The 16,812-nt window shown below is 47.5% G+C and overlaps 1 protein-coding gene across 1 annotated transcript in view; it reads right to left on the bottom strand.

The window, feature by feature from the left end:
• Nucleotides 1–16,812, bottom strand: part of Plxna4 (plexin A4) — a 454,818-nt gene that overhangs the window by 66,288 nt on the left and 371,718 nt on the right. The window contains exon 10 of the mRNA XM_051151763.1: nt 8,099–8,299. Coding sequence (XP_051007720.1) covers nt 8,099–8,299 — 201 coding nt within the window. The remainder of the gene's footprint in view (nt 1–8,098; nt 8,300–16,812) is intronic.

The following is a 16,812-nucleotide window of genomic DNA, read 5'->3' as shown; positions in this document are numbered from 1 at the left end:
ATCTGGTTTGTCACTCAGATCCTCTGCTTGCTCTCCCTAGGATTTACTGTTCTGAGCATGGGTGGGTCCTGAGTAAGTGATGCTGAAAGGTGAAAAGAGGGTGCTGACTTGAGGAAGTTGGGTGCAGGAAGAAGGCTCCCTGTATGGCAGCCGCTGCTCTGCTTGACTGTACTTACTGGTCAGTGAACAGCGTGGTCAGCGCTCCTATCCACTGCCTGGTGCTTTTCTTACTATACTAGCAGACTTTCGTGCCACAGCAGGATAGGATGGAGGAATGGAAATGTGATATGTTTTCTGGACAGGAGAGGCCGAGGACTGGCATTTTGTTGAAAAGATTCATCCATTGGGCTAGGTTAGAAGTCAGACTTGCAAATCCAGTGCGCTCTTTTCGGTCCAGATGCAAGGTTTGGAAGGCCTGGACTGCTATGGAGGTGTGAGTGGAGAGCAAGGGAGATGCTGGAAACCATCTCTTCTCCAAACTAGCTCCAATACTTCCCTTGAGCAGGAAGGGAACTAGCCACAGATAGTGGGCATGATGGTCTGATGAGAATCTCTGCAGCTAGAGTCCAAGCTTCTATCGCTGGGCAAGAATAGATTCGTTGCTTGTTACAGAAGCTTCTAAAGTCCCGAGAATTACCCCTAAATTACAGAAATGGACCATACTCTGAGTGTGCTGGGGTGTTCTAGACAACACAGTGAGCATCGTGTCTACTCAGGCCTCTTCAGACTCTATCCTAGCACTCAAAAGTATCAACTTCCTCCTTCCTAGCTGCATAAACCCAGCCCAGCCAGAAACATTTGACATTTTCCCAATAAAATAGATGGCTAGGGAGAAGCTCCCAGCACAGTGTTCACACTATCCACCAGCAGATCTGTGACTGATATATGCTGGGTACAGAGAAGAAAGCCAAGGGTCCTTGTCCTGAAGAAATGACCACAGAGGCTTTGATTCAGTACAGCCCTGCCCCTCAACTCTGAGAAATATGCTGAAGAGCCCCCAGTAGAAGTCTGAACCCTGAGATAGCATCTATCTACGCTGGATTTACTGTGCACACACACTGATGATGTAGGTGTAATTCAGGCACAGTGTGAGGTTAACAACAATAACTGAAAAAGTAGAACAATTACAACATATTGTAAAGTTATGTGCCTGATCTCCCACTTTCCTCCTCTCTAACAAGCTGCTTACTTTGGATCAGTCAACATGATAACCGAGAGCCTACCTGTGGCCCATGACTTTAATCCAAGCACAGATAGGAGGATCTATGTGAGTAACAGGCCAGCCCAGTCTACATAGTGGGTTTTAGGCCAGTCAAGGCTATATGACGAGACTGTCTCAAAAAGCTAAAACTGAAAAATGACATAATAACCAAGTTGTCTACGAAGTATACATCAAGCAGGTAGCATATATAGGATGGATACACTAGACAAAAACATGGTTCATTTCTGCTATGCAGGAAAAAAAGGGAGGGGAAGGATCCCATGAAAAACTTATTTCTGGAATTTTCTATTGAATAGTGTTTGACTGTGGTTGTCATGGGTAATGATGAAAAGTAAAACTGTAGATGGAGAAAGGCAACTTAATCAATTCTCCAGGGATGGAGCTGGGAGGCAATCAACCCAAAATAGCTTCAGGAAGTCCCTGAAACTGACTAGATTCAATAAAGCTGCAAAGAAGACTTCCAGAAGCCAAGTGGCAAAGACTCTGAGACCCAGTCAGCTGTATGGAAGAAGCAGAGACCGACAGAACTACCTGGAAGAGGTTTAGACAACCCTCATGCACCTGGAAAAGGCACTTTCTAACCTGTTGAACTGCCATAGGTTATGCATGGGCTCCAGGTTCCCATCTTTTGGAGCTGTCACCTATGCTGGGGTAGGCTTTGGCGATACAGCTGTCTTTGAGTCATTTATGCTTCTGTGATTAACCCCTCACCCACACTCCTATAAGTAAACTCAGTAAAACTTATTGATCAAGTTGGACTTTGGTGGTATCCATATGTCTGTCATGGGGCTCTCTGTAAAGGAATGTTAATTCAGAACATGGTTGTTCTGGAAAGAGATCACCTTCAAAGATGTTTTTTTGGTCTGTATGATTCAGCTGGAATACAAGCATGCCTTTAATCTAGGAGACAGAGGCAAACAGATCTAAGTTCAAGGCCAGTCTGGTATAGAGCAAGTATCAGGTAAAGAAAAGCTTAGGTTCAAGCATGGTGGCACATGCCTTTAATCCCAAATGAAGGTAAAGTTGGTTTGTAGAAGGAAGCAGCCATGTTGGAAAGTGATGTTTAATTGAGTGACAGAAAAGGTGACAAATTAGAGAACATTTGACAGAGTAGGATATGCCCAACTCTCAGGAGAAGAGAGGGGAAAGGGAAGCTAATTAAGAGGAAGTTTACACAGAGTGGAGGCAGTTTTACCAGGATAGGAATAGAGAGATGGGTTGCAGAGAGAGATAACGCAGGTGAAGATGGAACGAGCCAGAAAACGAGAAGCCAGAAGATTATTGCAGATTCCTGAGTTAGTCTGAGGCCAAGCAGAGCAATTCCAGGCCAAGAGAGAAGCCAGATTAAATAAGTCAGCTGGGAGAGACTTTGAGCCAGAACAGCAGAGTTGAACCAGCCAGCCAGAGCTCAGAAAGAACAAGAATGAGTGAGCTCATTAAGCACTAAGTCTCAGAGGCTGAAAACATTCTAGGCCTAAGTTAGATTGTATGGAGGCTAGAAGCTTCCAGGACTAGGCCTAGGTTAGCAGAAGGAGTCAGTAAGCCTCCCAGACAATTGAGCCAGGAGAATAAATGTTACTTTTACAGCTCCCTATCTGGGGAGAGGAGACATGGGTATTGTATCTCCCTAGGAGAAGTTATGACACACAACACTGGGTCATCCCAAGTTATGTCACTAGCCATTGGGAGTAGACTAAGAACTTTTCATTAGAGGTACAAATCCCAGGGCCCTACCCCCAGGAGAGGCTAATTTCATTGTCTGGAGATGGGGGAGCATTTTGAAAGAGGTGTGTGTGTGTGTGTGTGTGTGTGTGTGTGTGTGTGTGTGTGTTTCTAGTGTTGACCAAAAGTCAATACATCTGCTAGAATTAAGGAGTCAGAGGCTGCCCAGAGGAGGGAGGAGTTTGTAAGAGAAAGTAACTTCTCTGATGTGAGAGAAAGCAGTGGGGTATTCTCTCCCAGACTCTTTCTCCCCTCCCCATCCCATCCCCTTTTCCTTCCTTGCACACCTATAGTCCCCAGTGGGACAAGACAGTTAAAGTCTCAAGCCCCTGACTGGAGGCCTCTGGGTCCACCTAAGAGTGAGCACCAACAGAACACCTACCGGCACTGGACATCCGCAGATTTGGACTTTGGAAGGTTGCTGGGCTGACTAAGTCAGATCTGCCTGAAGCCCAGCTTCTGTTCCTCAAGCCTACTCTAGCCAGGACCTAATATGGGAACAGAAGGCATTGACTGGAATGGAGTTAAGTCAGTGACGTCATCAGATTCCTGTTAAGATGGTTCTGAAATGGGCCAAGAAGAAGTTCTTATTATGCATGTATGTGATTGTGTGCAACCATAATTACATGTTATATATGTATATATGTCACACACATGAGAGAGAGAGAGAGAGAGAGAGAGAGAGAGAGAGCGCACATGAATGTGAGCTCAATGTTTTGGATCCTCCATTTGGAATTAAGAAATATCACACACCTTTGATGATTACCATGTGGCCTAAAGATAATACATGCAGAGCTCCAAGCACAGCGTCTGTCACCTGCTCTAAGCCCCAAATGAGAACTGTGTGTTTTGATCTGAGTGTATACACCTGGGGATGCTCTGTGAAACTATTTGTGACGCCTGTGTTTATGTTTATGGAGAATAATAATAGCAGCCACGAACTGAGTGTTTATGTGCCAGACACTTGGTACATATGGAGCTGTGTGCGTATGAAAAGGCTTATGTGTTGTGGTGCATGCACATGTCTGTGTGCATTTTCCTTTTGAAGAAAACTGGAAAACAAAAGGCTACGAGGATCAAATATGCTGGGCAGTGCTTTTTCTTTCTCTCCCCTATTTTCTGAGGTTGCTACTGGGAAATGCCGTAGACATCATTAACCCCAGCTGCCCCCACCAGCCCTGAGCCTCTAGGGAAGTGGCTGTGTTCCAGAGATCTGCCCTCTATAGGTGACCTGCCTCTATAAGGGGCAGATAGGGCACAGTAGGAGTTGTCTGTGTGTCCCTAAGCTGGGTGGTTTGGACCACTGGCTCCCATCCCCCTGGCCTCCCTCACTCTGCCCTACTTAGCATTTATATAGCTCACTGCAATCAGCAGGCAGTTCATTTGTACAAAGTTCAGGGCTGCACAGGACACAGAATGAAGGAAGCAGGAGATGTTGCAGGCTCCCGAAGGCCGGAGGGCATTCCTGCATCCCTCCAGTGGATGGCTTCTTCATCACCTTGGGAGCTGTATGACCCCCCAGCTTCCTCCCCTTGTAAGGCAGGGAAGGCCTCTACATGGAGTTATTCTTGCCTCTGAGCTCTCCCTTGTTCCGAGTACTGACTCTGCTAGAGAGTTCTGTGACTCGAACAAGCAAGCCCCCAAAGTGCAGGAGCACAGCAGGAGTTGGTTGGGGCACTGTGTCTATTTCCAGGGCTCTGGCTGGCTTCGTGGCTTGCTTCCCTCTTTGACCAGCACTGCAGTGGGCCGGTGCCCTTTGTGGCCCACTCATGCTCGTGACCGCCAGCCTGAGAGGAGGTGGCAGGGTCTATTATTAGCGGCACTTGACATTTTCCTGGAGCCTTGGTCTAAAGTAGGCCATGCATCCCCACAGTGGCTCCCTCAGAGGCTGCCTGCTTCCAGCCCTCCTCGGCTCCTCCTACTATCCCCGGGAGCTACAGCCTCTGTCCCCAGGTCTGTCCCCAAATAGTGGTTCTGGAAGTGACACCATCTGCCTACTGAGGCCAGAGTCATGTCCACACAGGACTTGTTTTTTGTGTCCCCATTTTCCCCTTGCTCTTCTCTGACACCTTTGTCACTAAGCTCCTTTTGCTAACAAACTCAGGGCTTTTCCCATTGGCCTCCCTCCCTCTCTGGATCCCAGATTACTTAGAGGTTTAGGAAAAGCAGTCTCTTCTCCACAGTTCACCTGCAGGATGACTGTAGGTGTTCCCAGGACAACACAAAGCTGGGGATAAAGTAGCTCCCTGGCTGAGCTTTTGCCCAACTTCTCGGTACAGGGTGTGCTGAGGAACCTGGGTTTGAATTCTGAACTTGCATCTTCTGAGCTGTGAGGCCTGGGGAAAGCCACTTTCCCTCTCTGGGTCCCAGATTCCCCTCTGTTAAGAGAATTCAGAAGATAAGCACCCAGCTCTGGTTTTACCTGCATGACACCTCATTTCTATAACTCTGGGAGTGGGGTTTGCTCAGATTAAGGATACTACACGGCCTCCTGGCTGAGATCAACATTACTCTGGGATCTACTTGATGCTGCACCCCAACCCCAGCCCTCCCAAAGATATGCTCCTAGGGAAGGTCAGGGCTGAGTCCTCCCATCAGAGGACTCGAGGGGGTCTAGTTGGGATAAGGGGGACTCCTCTTGTATCTATTTTGAAGTTTCCCCTCCTATTGTGTCACTGCCTCAGACTTAAAACTCTCCTGTCGCTGGGGGTAGGGGTAGCTGAGCTTCTGTGAGAGCCCTGAGGCCCCAGAGCTAGCTAGAACTAGACCTGCTTGAAGACAGAATAGCAGCAGCTTCTACAGCTCCCAAAGAGCCCAATGCTGTCCTTAGTGGCTGTTTAGAGCCTTGCTTTCTGTATCCAGCCAGCCACAAGGCTCTACATTTTCCAGAATAAGATCTGGAAGTGTTGGGGCCAAGAGCTCAGGAGCCTAGAGGCCTGGGCCGGTACCAGAAACATGGGTAACCACAAGGCCTGAAGTGCTGGTTTTCCAGGTGCAACGGTCCCCATGGGGAGATGTGTCACCTTTTGAGTCCTTAAGTCCTGACATCAGAATCAGACAGGCAAGACAGGCAATCCACAGTGTCTTGTCCTGTTCCCACTTATGCTGACTGGGTGCTACAGCACCAAGCACTCATGGGACACCATGGAAGAGGGGACAATGTTGGCCTGCCCCTTTGCTACCCCCTCTTTTTAGGTGGCCCTAGTGTCACCCTCATATTCAGAGACTTTCCTATGACTACCAAGGCTCACTGGGCAAGTGGCCCTGGGACTATGGTTGCAGAGGACATGGCAATTGGACCTCTGGAGGACATGGCAATCCAGGCTGCTTCTGATCCTGTACCAACAAGAACAAACAGCTGATCTAAACCAGCATCTTGGAAAGTTGGTTAGTCTCCATGGCACAGAGGAGATCTGATTGGGGACTTATATGATCAGGTTCAGCTGACCATGGGGTGCTAGGGACATCTTATGATACTTGTGACCTTCTCTCTGTTACGTAGGTCACAGACTATCTCCTTATGCCAGACATTTTCCCACACCCTGAGGCAGCTTCTCCCAGGATGACAGGCAGGCTATTTTCCCTATAGTCTGAAATCTCACTGTATCTGTGGAGTCCAGTGGGGATCCCTGCTTCCCCTCACTACCAGTGCCTTCTGTTTGGGGGAGAATCACTTGAGCTAAAACCCTTGGGGCTGATTTGCTTGGCATGGAGATTTGGGAGGACATAGTTAATATCTCCTGTGCTTGCAGGGGTTAGAACACTGCAGAAATCTGAGAAACGGTCCGGCTGCCCTCAGAAGCAGAAGAGCGGCAGCTGAGAAGCTGCAGGGACAGATCAGCCCCTGTGTTGTTAAAGTGACACAGAGCAAGCATTTGGGCTTCTCTCAGTCCCATTTTTGTTCCTGGACTACTCCCTGAAGAAGAAGTAGGGGTGTTCCTATGCAGTTCTTTGTGTGGGACTTTCTGGGCCCTGAGAGAAAAATAAATTAACTCCACTGTGTTTACCTACTCAATAGCAGCTAGATGTGTGGCACTATACAAAAGAGGACCCCAAAGCCAGGCAGCCCTCTACTCAGCACTACGCAACCTTGAGTTAAGCCAATCCCCTTTGAGCAGGGGCGAGTTGTCTGTCTGGAAGCAAATGGAGCCTGAGCTTCAGGGTTTTCACTCACTCTCAGGTGCCTTGCTAAGACTTGCCCCCAAATCTGACTTCACGCGTTGTCTGTTTTGACACTAAAGAAGGTACTCCAATTATATCACCCTCAGCTCCTCAAAGCTGAATCTGCCCTCCCCGCCCCCCCCCATCCTGGCCTTTATCTTCTTTCCCTCCTTTTCTTCTGCCCTTCTCTCATTTTTTTTTTAAATTCACATTCTTGAGACATTAGGCCCAGGCTTGTGATGATCCTCCTGCACCAGTCTCTCAATCGCTGGGACTGTGAGCACAAGCTACCTACTGCACCTGACTTCTGCTCCAGCTGCCCTCGGGCATCTTCATGAAGAGAATAGAACCAAGGCGGGAAGGCAGCATGGGAAGGAACGGAATAACCTGGCTTGAAAGGGCACATAGCTAAGGACATGGTTCCCTCTGGATCCAGTGGGCAGTGTTTGGCAGCCTGGGGGCTGCTGACCCCCATCGGCAGAGCTTGACCTTGACGATGGATCTTGTGAACACTGGGCAGGGGCCAGCTGATCCAAGTCAACTCCCACCCCATTGGTGGTGTTTGCTCATGACACTTGGTCTGTGCCCAGGCATTCTTTGCTAAGTCATGGCGTTTGTGTAGGTTTAAAGGCAACAGTGGGCCTTTGTGGGCTCAAATGCAACACTCAGGCCAGGCTGGGTGAGAAGGAAGGGTTTAAGTCTTCTAGAGCAGCTTCCAGGAAAGAGAAAGCCCTACACTGACTGCCCCAGCAGTATGTCTTGTGCAGGTAACCCTCATCACACCATGGCTACAGTCAGAGTCCACAGCTGGTGGGCTTTTCGGTAGCCCCTAGAGCCCACTATACCACAGGTTCTGAGGCTGGGTTGGGCAGAGTAGAAGGAGAAAAAGAGGGTCGGGTGAGCAGAGAGACCAGGGATCTATCGGGTAGCAAGCCCAGCAGAGCTGAGCTCCTGGGCTCACCGAGGCACATAGTAAGAGGAAGGGTGACTCACGGAAGTGTTCTGACACTGCACGCTGGAGCTGTTGAAGCGCAGGGCCGGCACCCTCTGCTCGCTGCCCTGGATGTTTAAGATGCACTCGTAGCCCCGCTGTCCCGACTGAGGCTGTGGGAGGTTCTTAGCCTTCAGAGTGATGGGTTTGACCACCTCGACTGGTACCAGGATCTTGTCCACTCTTAGCAGCTGGGGGCAGTCCTGGGGACAGAGGACAAGGCTCAGCTTGGGCATGGGGGAAGCCGAAAGGGCAGTAACCTCTGCAGACTTTGCACAGATGTTGGCCTGTTCCCCAGATGACGACAGGTCCACTCTCACGCCATGGGTAAAGATTAGGCATGAAAAAAATCCCAATTCAGTGTCACCGTCTTCAGGCGACTCCTCCTGGAGTCTATCCCAAGCCTCTTCAGGTTAATTTTAATACCAATTTATACCAAAGATGTTCTGACATGCCTGTGGTTCCCTCCCAATTCCTTTTCTTCCTTGGCAGAGACTGACCCTGCTGCCTGGGCATCCTGCTCCTCTGGGGACTGATGGCATCTTTGCCTGCCAAGTTCCAGGCAGCCAGAAGTTAGGACAGATGGGCCATATGGGGAGCCATACATGGAGGCAACAGCCTGGGCCTTAGCTCTGCCACAGAACTCAAATCTGGAACACAGCTGGGGAAACCAAGAGAGCCTCTAGTATGTGGGCTGAGTGTGGCATTTGGCAATACTCTGGAATATCATTCAGTGGACTTTTCTGTCTAGAAGCTTCTGGCTAAGCTCTGAGGATGGTTGAAACTGAGGAAACTTCCTTCAGAACAGATACACAGTGCTGCTCTTACACACTTAACCATGGAACCCCAGAGGGTCTTTGCTGTGGAGGAAACAAATCACTGGGTCCCTTTCTTTTGGGACAATCAGCACTAACTTGAGAGGCTGGAATGGGCTTCAGGGATATAGAGTCAGAAGAAGATGTGGTGGGTACTCTGCTTTATGCCAGGAAGGTGCCACCATCCCCCAGATTCCTCATTCTCTCCAGGCACTGTCAAACCAGATGACATTTGAGCAGGCTGACTGTAGAAAGCATGGTACCCATGTTCTTTCAGGGGATGTTCAGACACAGTGCTGGTCTCTATGGAGTGACATTGATTAAAGAAGCCATGGGGGAAGGATACTGGAGGGATCTTATAGATAACTGGATGCTGTCTCTCAAAGCAAAGGAGGCACTGCTTCCCTATGTTACTGAGAGCTGCACCAGGATAGCACTGAGTGTCTGACCCACCCTAGCACACCCCTATAGTGAGATTCAACACCCCTTTGTATATTAGGTAGGACTTGGATATTGTGAGGACAAAGGGGAGCAGCATATAGCAATATTCCATCCCTCAGGTATCCCCTAAATAGCTGGAGACAGGAACTTAGACATGTCTTTGTATGCATCAGTCACAACAGCCAAGAGGCAGAGGTATCCTAAGCATCCATAGATGCATAAAAGGATTATATATATAATATGGAAAAGTATCCAGCCTTAAATAGGGTGAAAATTCTGACCCACACAACAATATGGCTAAACACTAAAGACACTGTGCTAAGTGAAAAAAGCTAGCCTCACAGTAACAAATACTACATGCTTACATGTGCCCAGGGATGCTAAAATAGTCGTATTCCAAGTCAAAAAAGAGAACGGTGATATGTAGAGTAAGGGGAAATGGAGTGTTGTTCCCCAGGGAGAGCTTCAGCTGGGAACTGTGGGGATGGTTATATGGTGTGAATGCATTTAACTGTCCTCTCAGAACAAGTTAGAGTAGTGCTGTTTTCATTTATGCATTTCACTACCATTAAAACCAGCCAACCAGAAAACCTGAAACATAGAGTGCAAGGTCTCATAGTAGCCAGAGACTAGAGATGAGAACATGTCACTGCCTTGACTTTCCTCTTACAGGAGGAAGTCCTAAGGGATTGAAGAAGAGGGTGTCTGGGAACTGTGAGGCACCCACATAGGGAGTCTTAGAGACTCCATCCCTGTGCACACCCCTGAATCTATTTTGTGGTTCTCCATGCTCTGATAGGATGTGAATGTAGCATGCATGGGCAAGGGGGATGGTTCCTTGGAGAGGTTAATGCTTGGGCTGACTAGGGGGTTGTGTGGGACTAGAGGGCTATGGATAGCAGCTCCTTGAAGAATAGGGAGTCACAATCCAGTCCTTGGGTACTGTAGACCCACCTCTTCTTAAGCCTAGGGCTGTCTTCCCTGCAGGGAGCGGGGCCTGTGCCCACACTTGGTGAGCAAGCCAGGACATACTGGTACCTCTCACTTCCATACCCCTCGGCAAATGTTGCCATCCATGATCAGGGCCAGGGCATCTGGAATTCTAGACTCCTCTGAACAACCTGAAAGGTGCCTTCTTAGAGGAGAAACTGAGTCATGGAGAGGAAAAATAAAAAGAATAACTCAACGTTAGCAGATGGGCAAACAGCTGAAGAAGGCAATTGCTTGCATCACCGCCCTTCCTCTCCTCTGTGAAAGAACAGGTCCAGGTGAGCAGGACTCTCTCTGAATGGAATCTCTCAGTCAGTTGGAGCTGGTCAGACCCACTTGAGCTGGACTAGAGCCCTGCCCTGTCCATGAGATGGCAAGAGCTTTAGCCTTTCTTACTTGTCCCCTGTAAGATTCTCACTGAATCTTGTTAGGAGTGCTCTAATGAGTCCTGATTAGCAGTGGCCCCATACAGGCGTAGTTTGCATATAAAAAGGTTGGCAGTTCTGAGAGTGAGTTCATTAATAATAATTGGAGAGGCCCAGGGATGGGTTGGACACATCTTCCTCTAAATAGTGCTGCTGTTTGACCCAAGTGCCCCTGCTTAATTGAAATGTAAAATGGCAATTTTCCCCTAGGCAACAAGGCATGAAGAGGCCATCTCTACCACCCTGCCTTTCCTCCCACCCATCATCCCAAGCTGACCTGCTGCCTGCTACGATGCCAGGTGCAAAACCACCTACAGGCTTGAAACTCAAGGGAAATGTTTGAAAAGGTACCATACTCATGGACCTTGAGTCTGAAGCACTGTTCTCCAGCCCAGGGGCTTAGGGACTCTGACACTTTGGTCATCAACATTTGGGGTTCCACAGCTAGAGAGAGATACTGGGAAGTCACAGAATTAGGTTAGTCAGTCTATGTTACCTCCTGCTAGTTTCAGAATCATGAAGAGTGTTGTTGTCAATGGTTGGCCTAACCCTAGGGATGAGAATTCTTCTTCCATGTTCTGTGAGATTCCATGAGTTACCATGGGCAAGGCTCAGAGAAAGCCAGGATCCACCAAGTGTTTCTTCTTTCCTTGCCTCTCTCAGCTCAGGTTGTAGCTCTGTCCCTCTTACTCATAGGGCCTGTCTAGCCCACTCCCTGTCTCTCTGCCTTTTCCAGAATCATAGCATCACTTCTCATTAGCACAATCCAGCCTTCTGGACTTCATGTCTCTTACTGGACCTGGCTCATTTTAATACCTTCAAGTGCCTCAAGCATAGGAGAGACAAGTAGGAAGGCACTTCTGTCCATGGCTCTCCTATTGAGAGTCCTCTCTGAGATTAGTCTATTCTGGTAGACAGAACTCTGTAACCTTGAAATGGATTAGAATGGCGTTGCTTTTATTTGTATATTTCACTACTGTGAAAATCAACCAACCAATAAACCTAAAACACAGAGGATTATTGAAGTCTCAAGGTAGCAGGAGGAGCAGTGGTGAAGGTACATCACAGCCTTGCTCTTCTTCTTATAGGCGGTCCTAAGGCTCTAAGGTACCCACACAGGGGAATCTCAGTGGCTCCATTACTGTGCCCTGGTACATCTCTATGGTCCCCTGCATCTATTTATCAGAAGTAACATCCTGCAGTTAATTTGCCATATGCTCTGAGACCCACTAGTCAACCACATGGCCTTGGGTATGCCCACCAAACCCTCCATTCACCCATAAAATGAAGACATCACATGGACTACATTATTTTTATGATCCTGGATATTAGGACATAAAATGAAATACACATTTGTCCTCTGCCCCTGGTTCATGGCATAGAGCTTCTAAAACCATTGGAGTTTCCTGAGTGCGTCTGGTAATGGGACCATGCTATTGTCATCAATAATCCCATTTTAACCATACTTGGGTTTATGCCAGTGCAGAGGTCATTTAAGGATGGAGAGTATTTGCTAGCCAACTGTGGGGATGAGAGGATCTTTCTAGATGCTGCAGAAGAGAGAGGAGCTAAAAGCTGAGTTCAGTACCAGTGGCCAGGGTGTTAGTGGATGTTGGGAGAACCTTCCAAGACCAACATTGCAGAGCAAATGGAATGCATTTCAGCCCCTCCAATCTTACAGCTCTCTTCTAGAGTGAGCACACTGGTTGAACTCCAAAAGGAGTTAATCACTCATGCCTATGCAAAGGACCTGCCTTGGAAACCCCACATAAGGAATCCAAGAGATGCTCATCACTCACATCAGGCATCTCATTCCATATATAATTCCAGATCCAAAGGATGTTATCTATTCTCATCAACCAGGGAAATGTAAACCGATGTTTCTCCGAGAGCTGTGACCCATTACAAGAAAGTATCACACTTGAAGAAGGGGCTTAGGGAGCCCTATGTTATAGCCAATTGGTCAAAAATGCAGGTGACCATATCTTGTGACTTGTGCCTGGCATCCTAAGCAGGGGTGAGCTTGTGGAACTGAGCCCTTAACTTATAGGGTTGGACACAACTTCCAGGTAGACAGCATCAGAATGGAAGCAAAATGTGGGCTTCCTGGCTGGTGTCTGGAGAAGATGAGAGAACAAGAATGGCTCAGAAAGGGAAAGTGACACATGAGGTGTCATGAGTGGGACATGCAGAGAATGACTTGTTTTCCTCTCTATCCTAGCTCCATTATTAGCTCAATAGATGATCTGAGCTCAATTTTTTTTCTATCTCTACAATAGGAATAACACTATCTCCTCAAAAAAAAAAAAAAATAAAAAAATAAAAATAAAAAACAAAGACTAACCACACACACGTGCACACACATGGAGGGACAGCATGATCAAACATATTTCTTTACAGGATAACTTAAGAAAATTAAAACCAAAGCAAACCAAACCGGTATCTGCTCAACTAGTTCAATGAATGAATGGTAGACCAGCAAGGGTGGCAGGTGAGTTTGCCAAGGAGGTATGGTTACCTCTCAGCAGGGAAGGATTTTATTGTTTTAATCCTTGGTATTTTTTTTTAGCCTGGCATTCTCTAACTCTGGGCACTGGATCTGGTAGGCATACTGTGCTACTGTTATAACTCTAGTTGACGCAGTTAACGTGGCTGAGGTGTGCACACCCTATCCCCATCACACATACTTTCTCTTGTGCTATCTTGTTTTGTAACCCAACTCATAACATCATCCTGATATTTCAACTAAGATGATCCAAATAAGCAGTAACCTCAGGACTCACACCCGGTGAGTCAATATTTTCTTCTGCTCATCTTATTTCCAGGCACAGATGATTATCTAGCCCCATACTGATTCCTTCCAAAACCACGCTGCCCTGCTCTTTTCAACGCAGGTATTTCTCTGAACTCTCCTTTGAAAGGGCCAGCTCCTGCAGCATGGAAAACACCTGAATTTCACAAGATTATGTGGAGACTTGAATACATGCAATAAGAAGCAGTCTCCCTTGGAGGCTGTTTCACCCTGTGGCTACATTCTACAGTTGTAAGAATAGGCCAGGGGTAAGGAGGGATAGTGGCTGGAGGCATAAGCAAATATGTAATCGCTTGGAACTCTGGAGGTGGATCCAGATGACTCCATGTCAACAGTTTGGCTCCTTGTATATTTTGGTCTCCACTTAAATACAGACAAATGAGGTCAGGGGTGCTGAGTGCAGGGAGCAAAGGCGATGTATGAAAACTTGAGAGCTCTCTTTCCATCCACTGTGTCCGGCTTGCCAGTGGTTCCTTTAGGAAGAGGCTTCGTAGTATATTTAAATAATTGAACAAGAGCATAAAGAGTGCTCCTGGGCTGGGAGAGAGAACACATGCCTTCAGGGCTGGGGCTGCCTGAGGCTCCCGGGAACAGGCTTGTGGATTTATAGCCCCTGGTGTATTTGCAAGATGAGAGCTCTGTTTCTCCCAGTTGTTACAATGAAATTGGGAGGATGCAAAGCTCTTGGGGACAGCACATCTGGAGTGGCTAAGGAAAGCATGATTTGTAGGTCACTTCTCCTCCCCCAATACCACTCCAGTCCCCCATCAATTCCAAACAGGAGCCAGCCCTAGTAGCCCTAACAACTCCCCAAATTTATACTCACCTTCCCAGACCCCTAATGCTCAATACGAAGATGTAATGCACCATATATTTTCTTGCTGTTCCCCAAGTTTATAATGCCATTAGCATGATCTACGATGGGCTGGTTTATGGAGAGAGCGAAGTAATAATACAGAAAGGAAATACCCATAACCCCTAGGGGGAGGGGCAGGTGAGATTGATGGAAAGTGCAGTTGTCTGGAGAAATGGCAGCCCAGTAATTGAATACCTGAAAGGGGCATGTGTGCATGGGTTGGAAACAAGTTTTGAGCAGGGTTTGGCTTTGTTTTCTCAAAGGAGGGGAAAGGCATGGCAGAGCTGGCTCCCAAGAGTGGCTGTCTGATGGAATTAAAGCAGACTCACTGACGATGGGGCAATAGCCTAGTTTATCTCCAAAGTCAAGTCTGGGTTAAATGCCTTTGGCCCTTTATCTCTAAGGGTGGGTTTCACTCAGCATCAGTGATAAAGCAGCAGTCTAGGACTCTTCCCTTCGGGTTCTGTAGCTCTAGAGTGAACTTGACCATTAGGGTCCCAGAGTTCATCATACCTGTCCCAGCCTCGGACATCTCAGAGGCATCAGGGTGGCAGTGGATGCTGGGAGAGCCTTTTAAGCACAACACTGCGATCAAATAAAATATAATTCACCTCCTCAGATCTTACGATTGTTCTCTAGGATGGGCACACTGGTTGAACTTCAAAAGGAAAAGAGAGACCAGTCTCCCTGAGATTGTTCACCTGGGAACCACCAAATAGGTGTAGCTTTTCTAGCTTGGCACCTGGAGAACACAGCTTCGATAACAGTTCACTTTGACTTTTCAGCTCAGTTGAGAAAGAACAACGCAATAGGCCGTTGAGGAGCACTTCTTGCCAATGGATTTGTTTTCTATAGCAGTTCATCTTCATCATTAGTACTAAGTGTGTGGGCCAGGAGGGCCTGTTAAGGTGAGGCTGTGGAGGAAATAGCAACTCTAGTTCACACAAGGGCAGAGGCTCCTAGAGTTCTGTCAATAGCTGTGCGGCCATTGGCCATTCTAGGATACGGCTGGGAGCCTTGGAGGATCCCGGGAGGAGAGAACTGAGAACAAGCAGGAGACACTGCCACCCCAGTGTGCTTTCACCTCACCTCATGTCTCCTCTCCTCCTCCTTTCTACTTGCTGCACAGGCTCTGGCAGCTGGTCTAAGGGTCTAAGTTGTTATCACACTGCCATCATTAGTTGAAACAAAACCATCCCTTGTAACCGGGATATAGTTACTATAAACGACATATGTTACTGGGCATTCTATTTCTAATAATTGTAATTATGCCTGAATACTTGCTGTTCATAACACAGCTACAATGCCCCACCAGTTCTCCATTCCAGACCAATAACTTCGCCTGAACGTGTTCTTTGTTCAGGGAGAAGAAAGTAATTCAACACCTCTAGTGATGGCCAGGGAAGCCAGTGCTGAGGCTAGATGGGGCAAGATGAAAGCATTCCTGGGGGTACAAGAGGGTGCAGCGCAGATGAAAAGCCACCTGGCAGCCTCACCTTTGGCTAAACAAAAGGACCCTATCTGCATAGCCTCACAGGGTAAAAGGGGATGTGAACCTGAAGAGTTCCAGAAAAATCGCTGTGGCCTGAATCTTACCAGCATTGCAAGAGGGCGCTGGCCCAGATGTCTAGGGGAACTTCAGACTCCGAGACTATGAGTCAGTCACCCATATGAGCATTCACTGTGCCCTGGGAGAGTAGTAAGTCTTGGCCCTGCATTTCTCTTAAGTGCATTCCAACTTGTGTGTGTGCCCAATTTCGGAAACCTAGAGGCCATGTAGACCGGTGACATCATGCCATGGCTCTGTAAATGCAGATGGGAAGATCTCATATATGCCTTTACGCTCAGCAGCTTAAGCATGAAGGCTCTGGGGCACTGTAAGATCACAGTTACATCATAGCTGCTGTAGCTTGGGACTGGAAGCGTTTTCAGGCTTATTCCATAGAGCGATGCTGTTGGGGTGGCTAGAACTGTGAGTGGAGGGTTCACTGGGAAGTCTTAGGTCATTTGGGGAGTGTCCTTGAAGGAAACTGTGGGACTCTGTCCATGTCTCTCTCCCTTTTCACTCTTTGGCCATCATGAGATAAGCTGTTTCCCAGGAAGCCTAAAAGAAATAGATCTTTCCAACCGTGGATTAAAAGCTTCAAAACAAAAAAACAAAAAAACAAAAAAACAAAACAAAACAAAAGCTTCAAAACAAAATAACTATGCTATTTCTCCCATCCCTTTCCTCCCTCTAAGTTCTCAAATACACCTTCCTTGCTCTCTTTCAAATTCATGGCTTCTTTTTCATTAATTGTTATGTGCATATATGTATTTCTAAATATAATGTGCTCAGTCTGAATATGTTACTCGTATGTATGTTCTCATGGCTAAC

This window comes from Acomys russatus, chromosome 10, assembly GCF_903995435.1.
Source record: "Acomys russatus chromosome 10, mAcoRus1.1, whole genome shotgun sequence".
NCBI classification, from domain to species: Eukaryota; Metazoa; Chordata; class Mammalia; order Rodentia; family Muridae; genus Acomys; species Acomys russatus.
The sequence above is the reverse complement of the archived record's forward strand: the minus strand, read 5'-3'. Positions and strand labels throughout refer to the sequence as shown.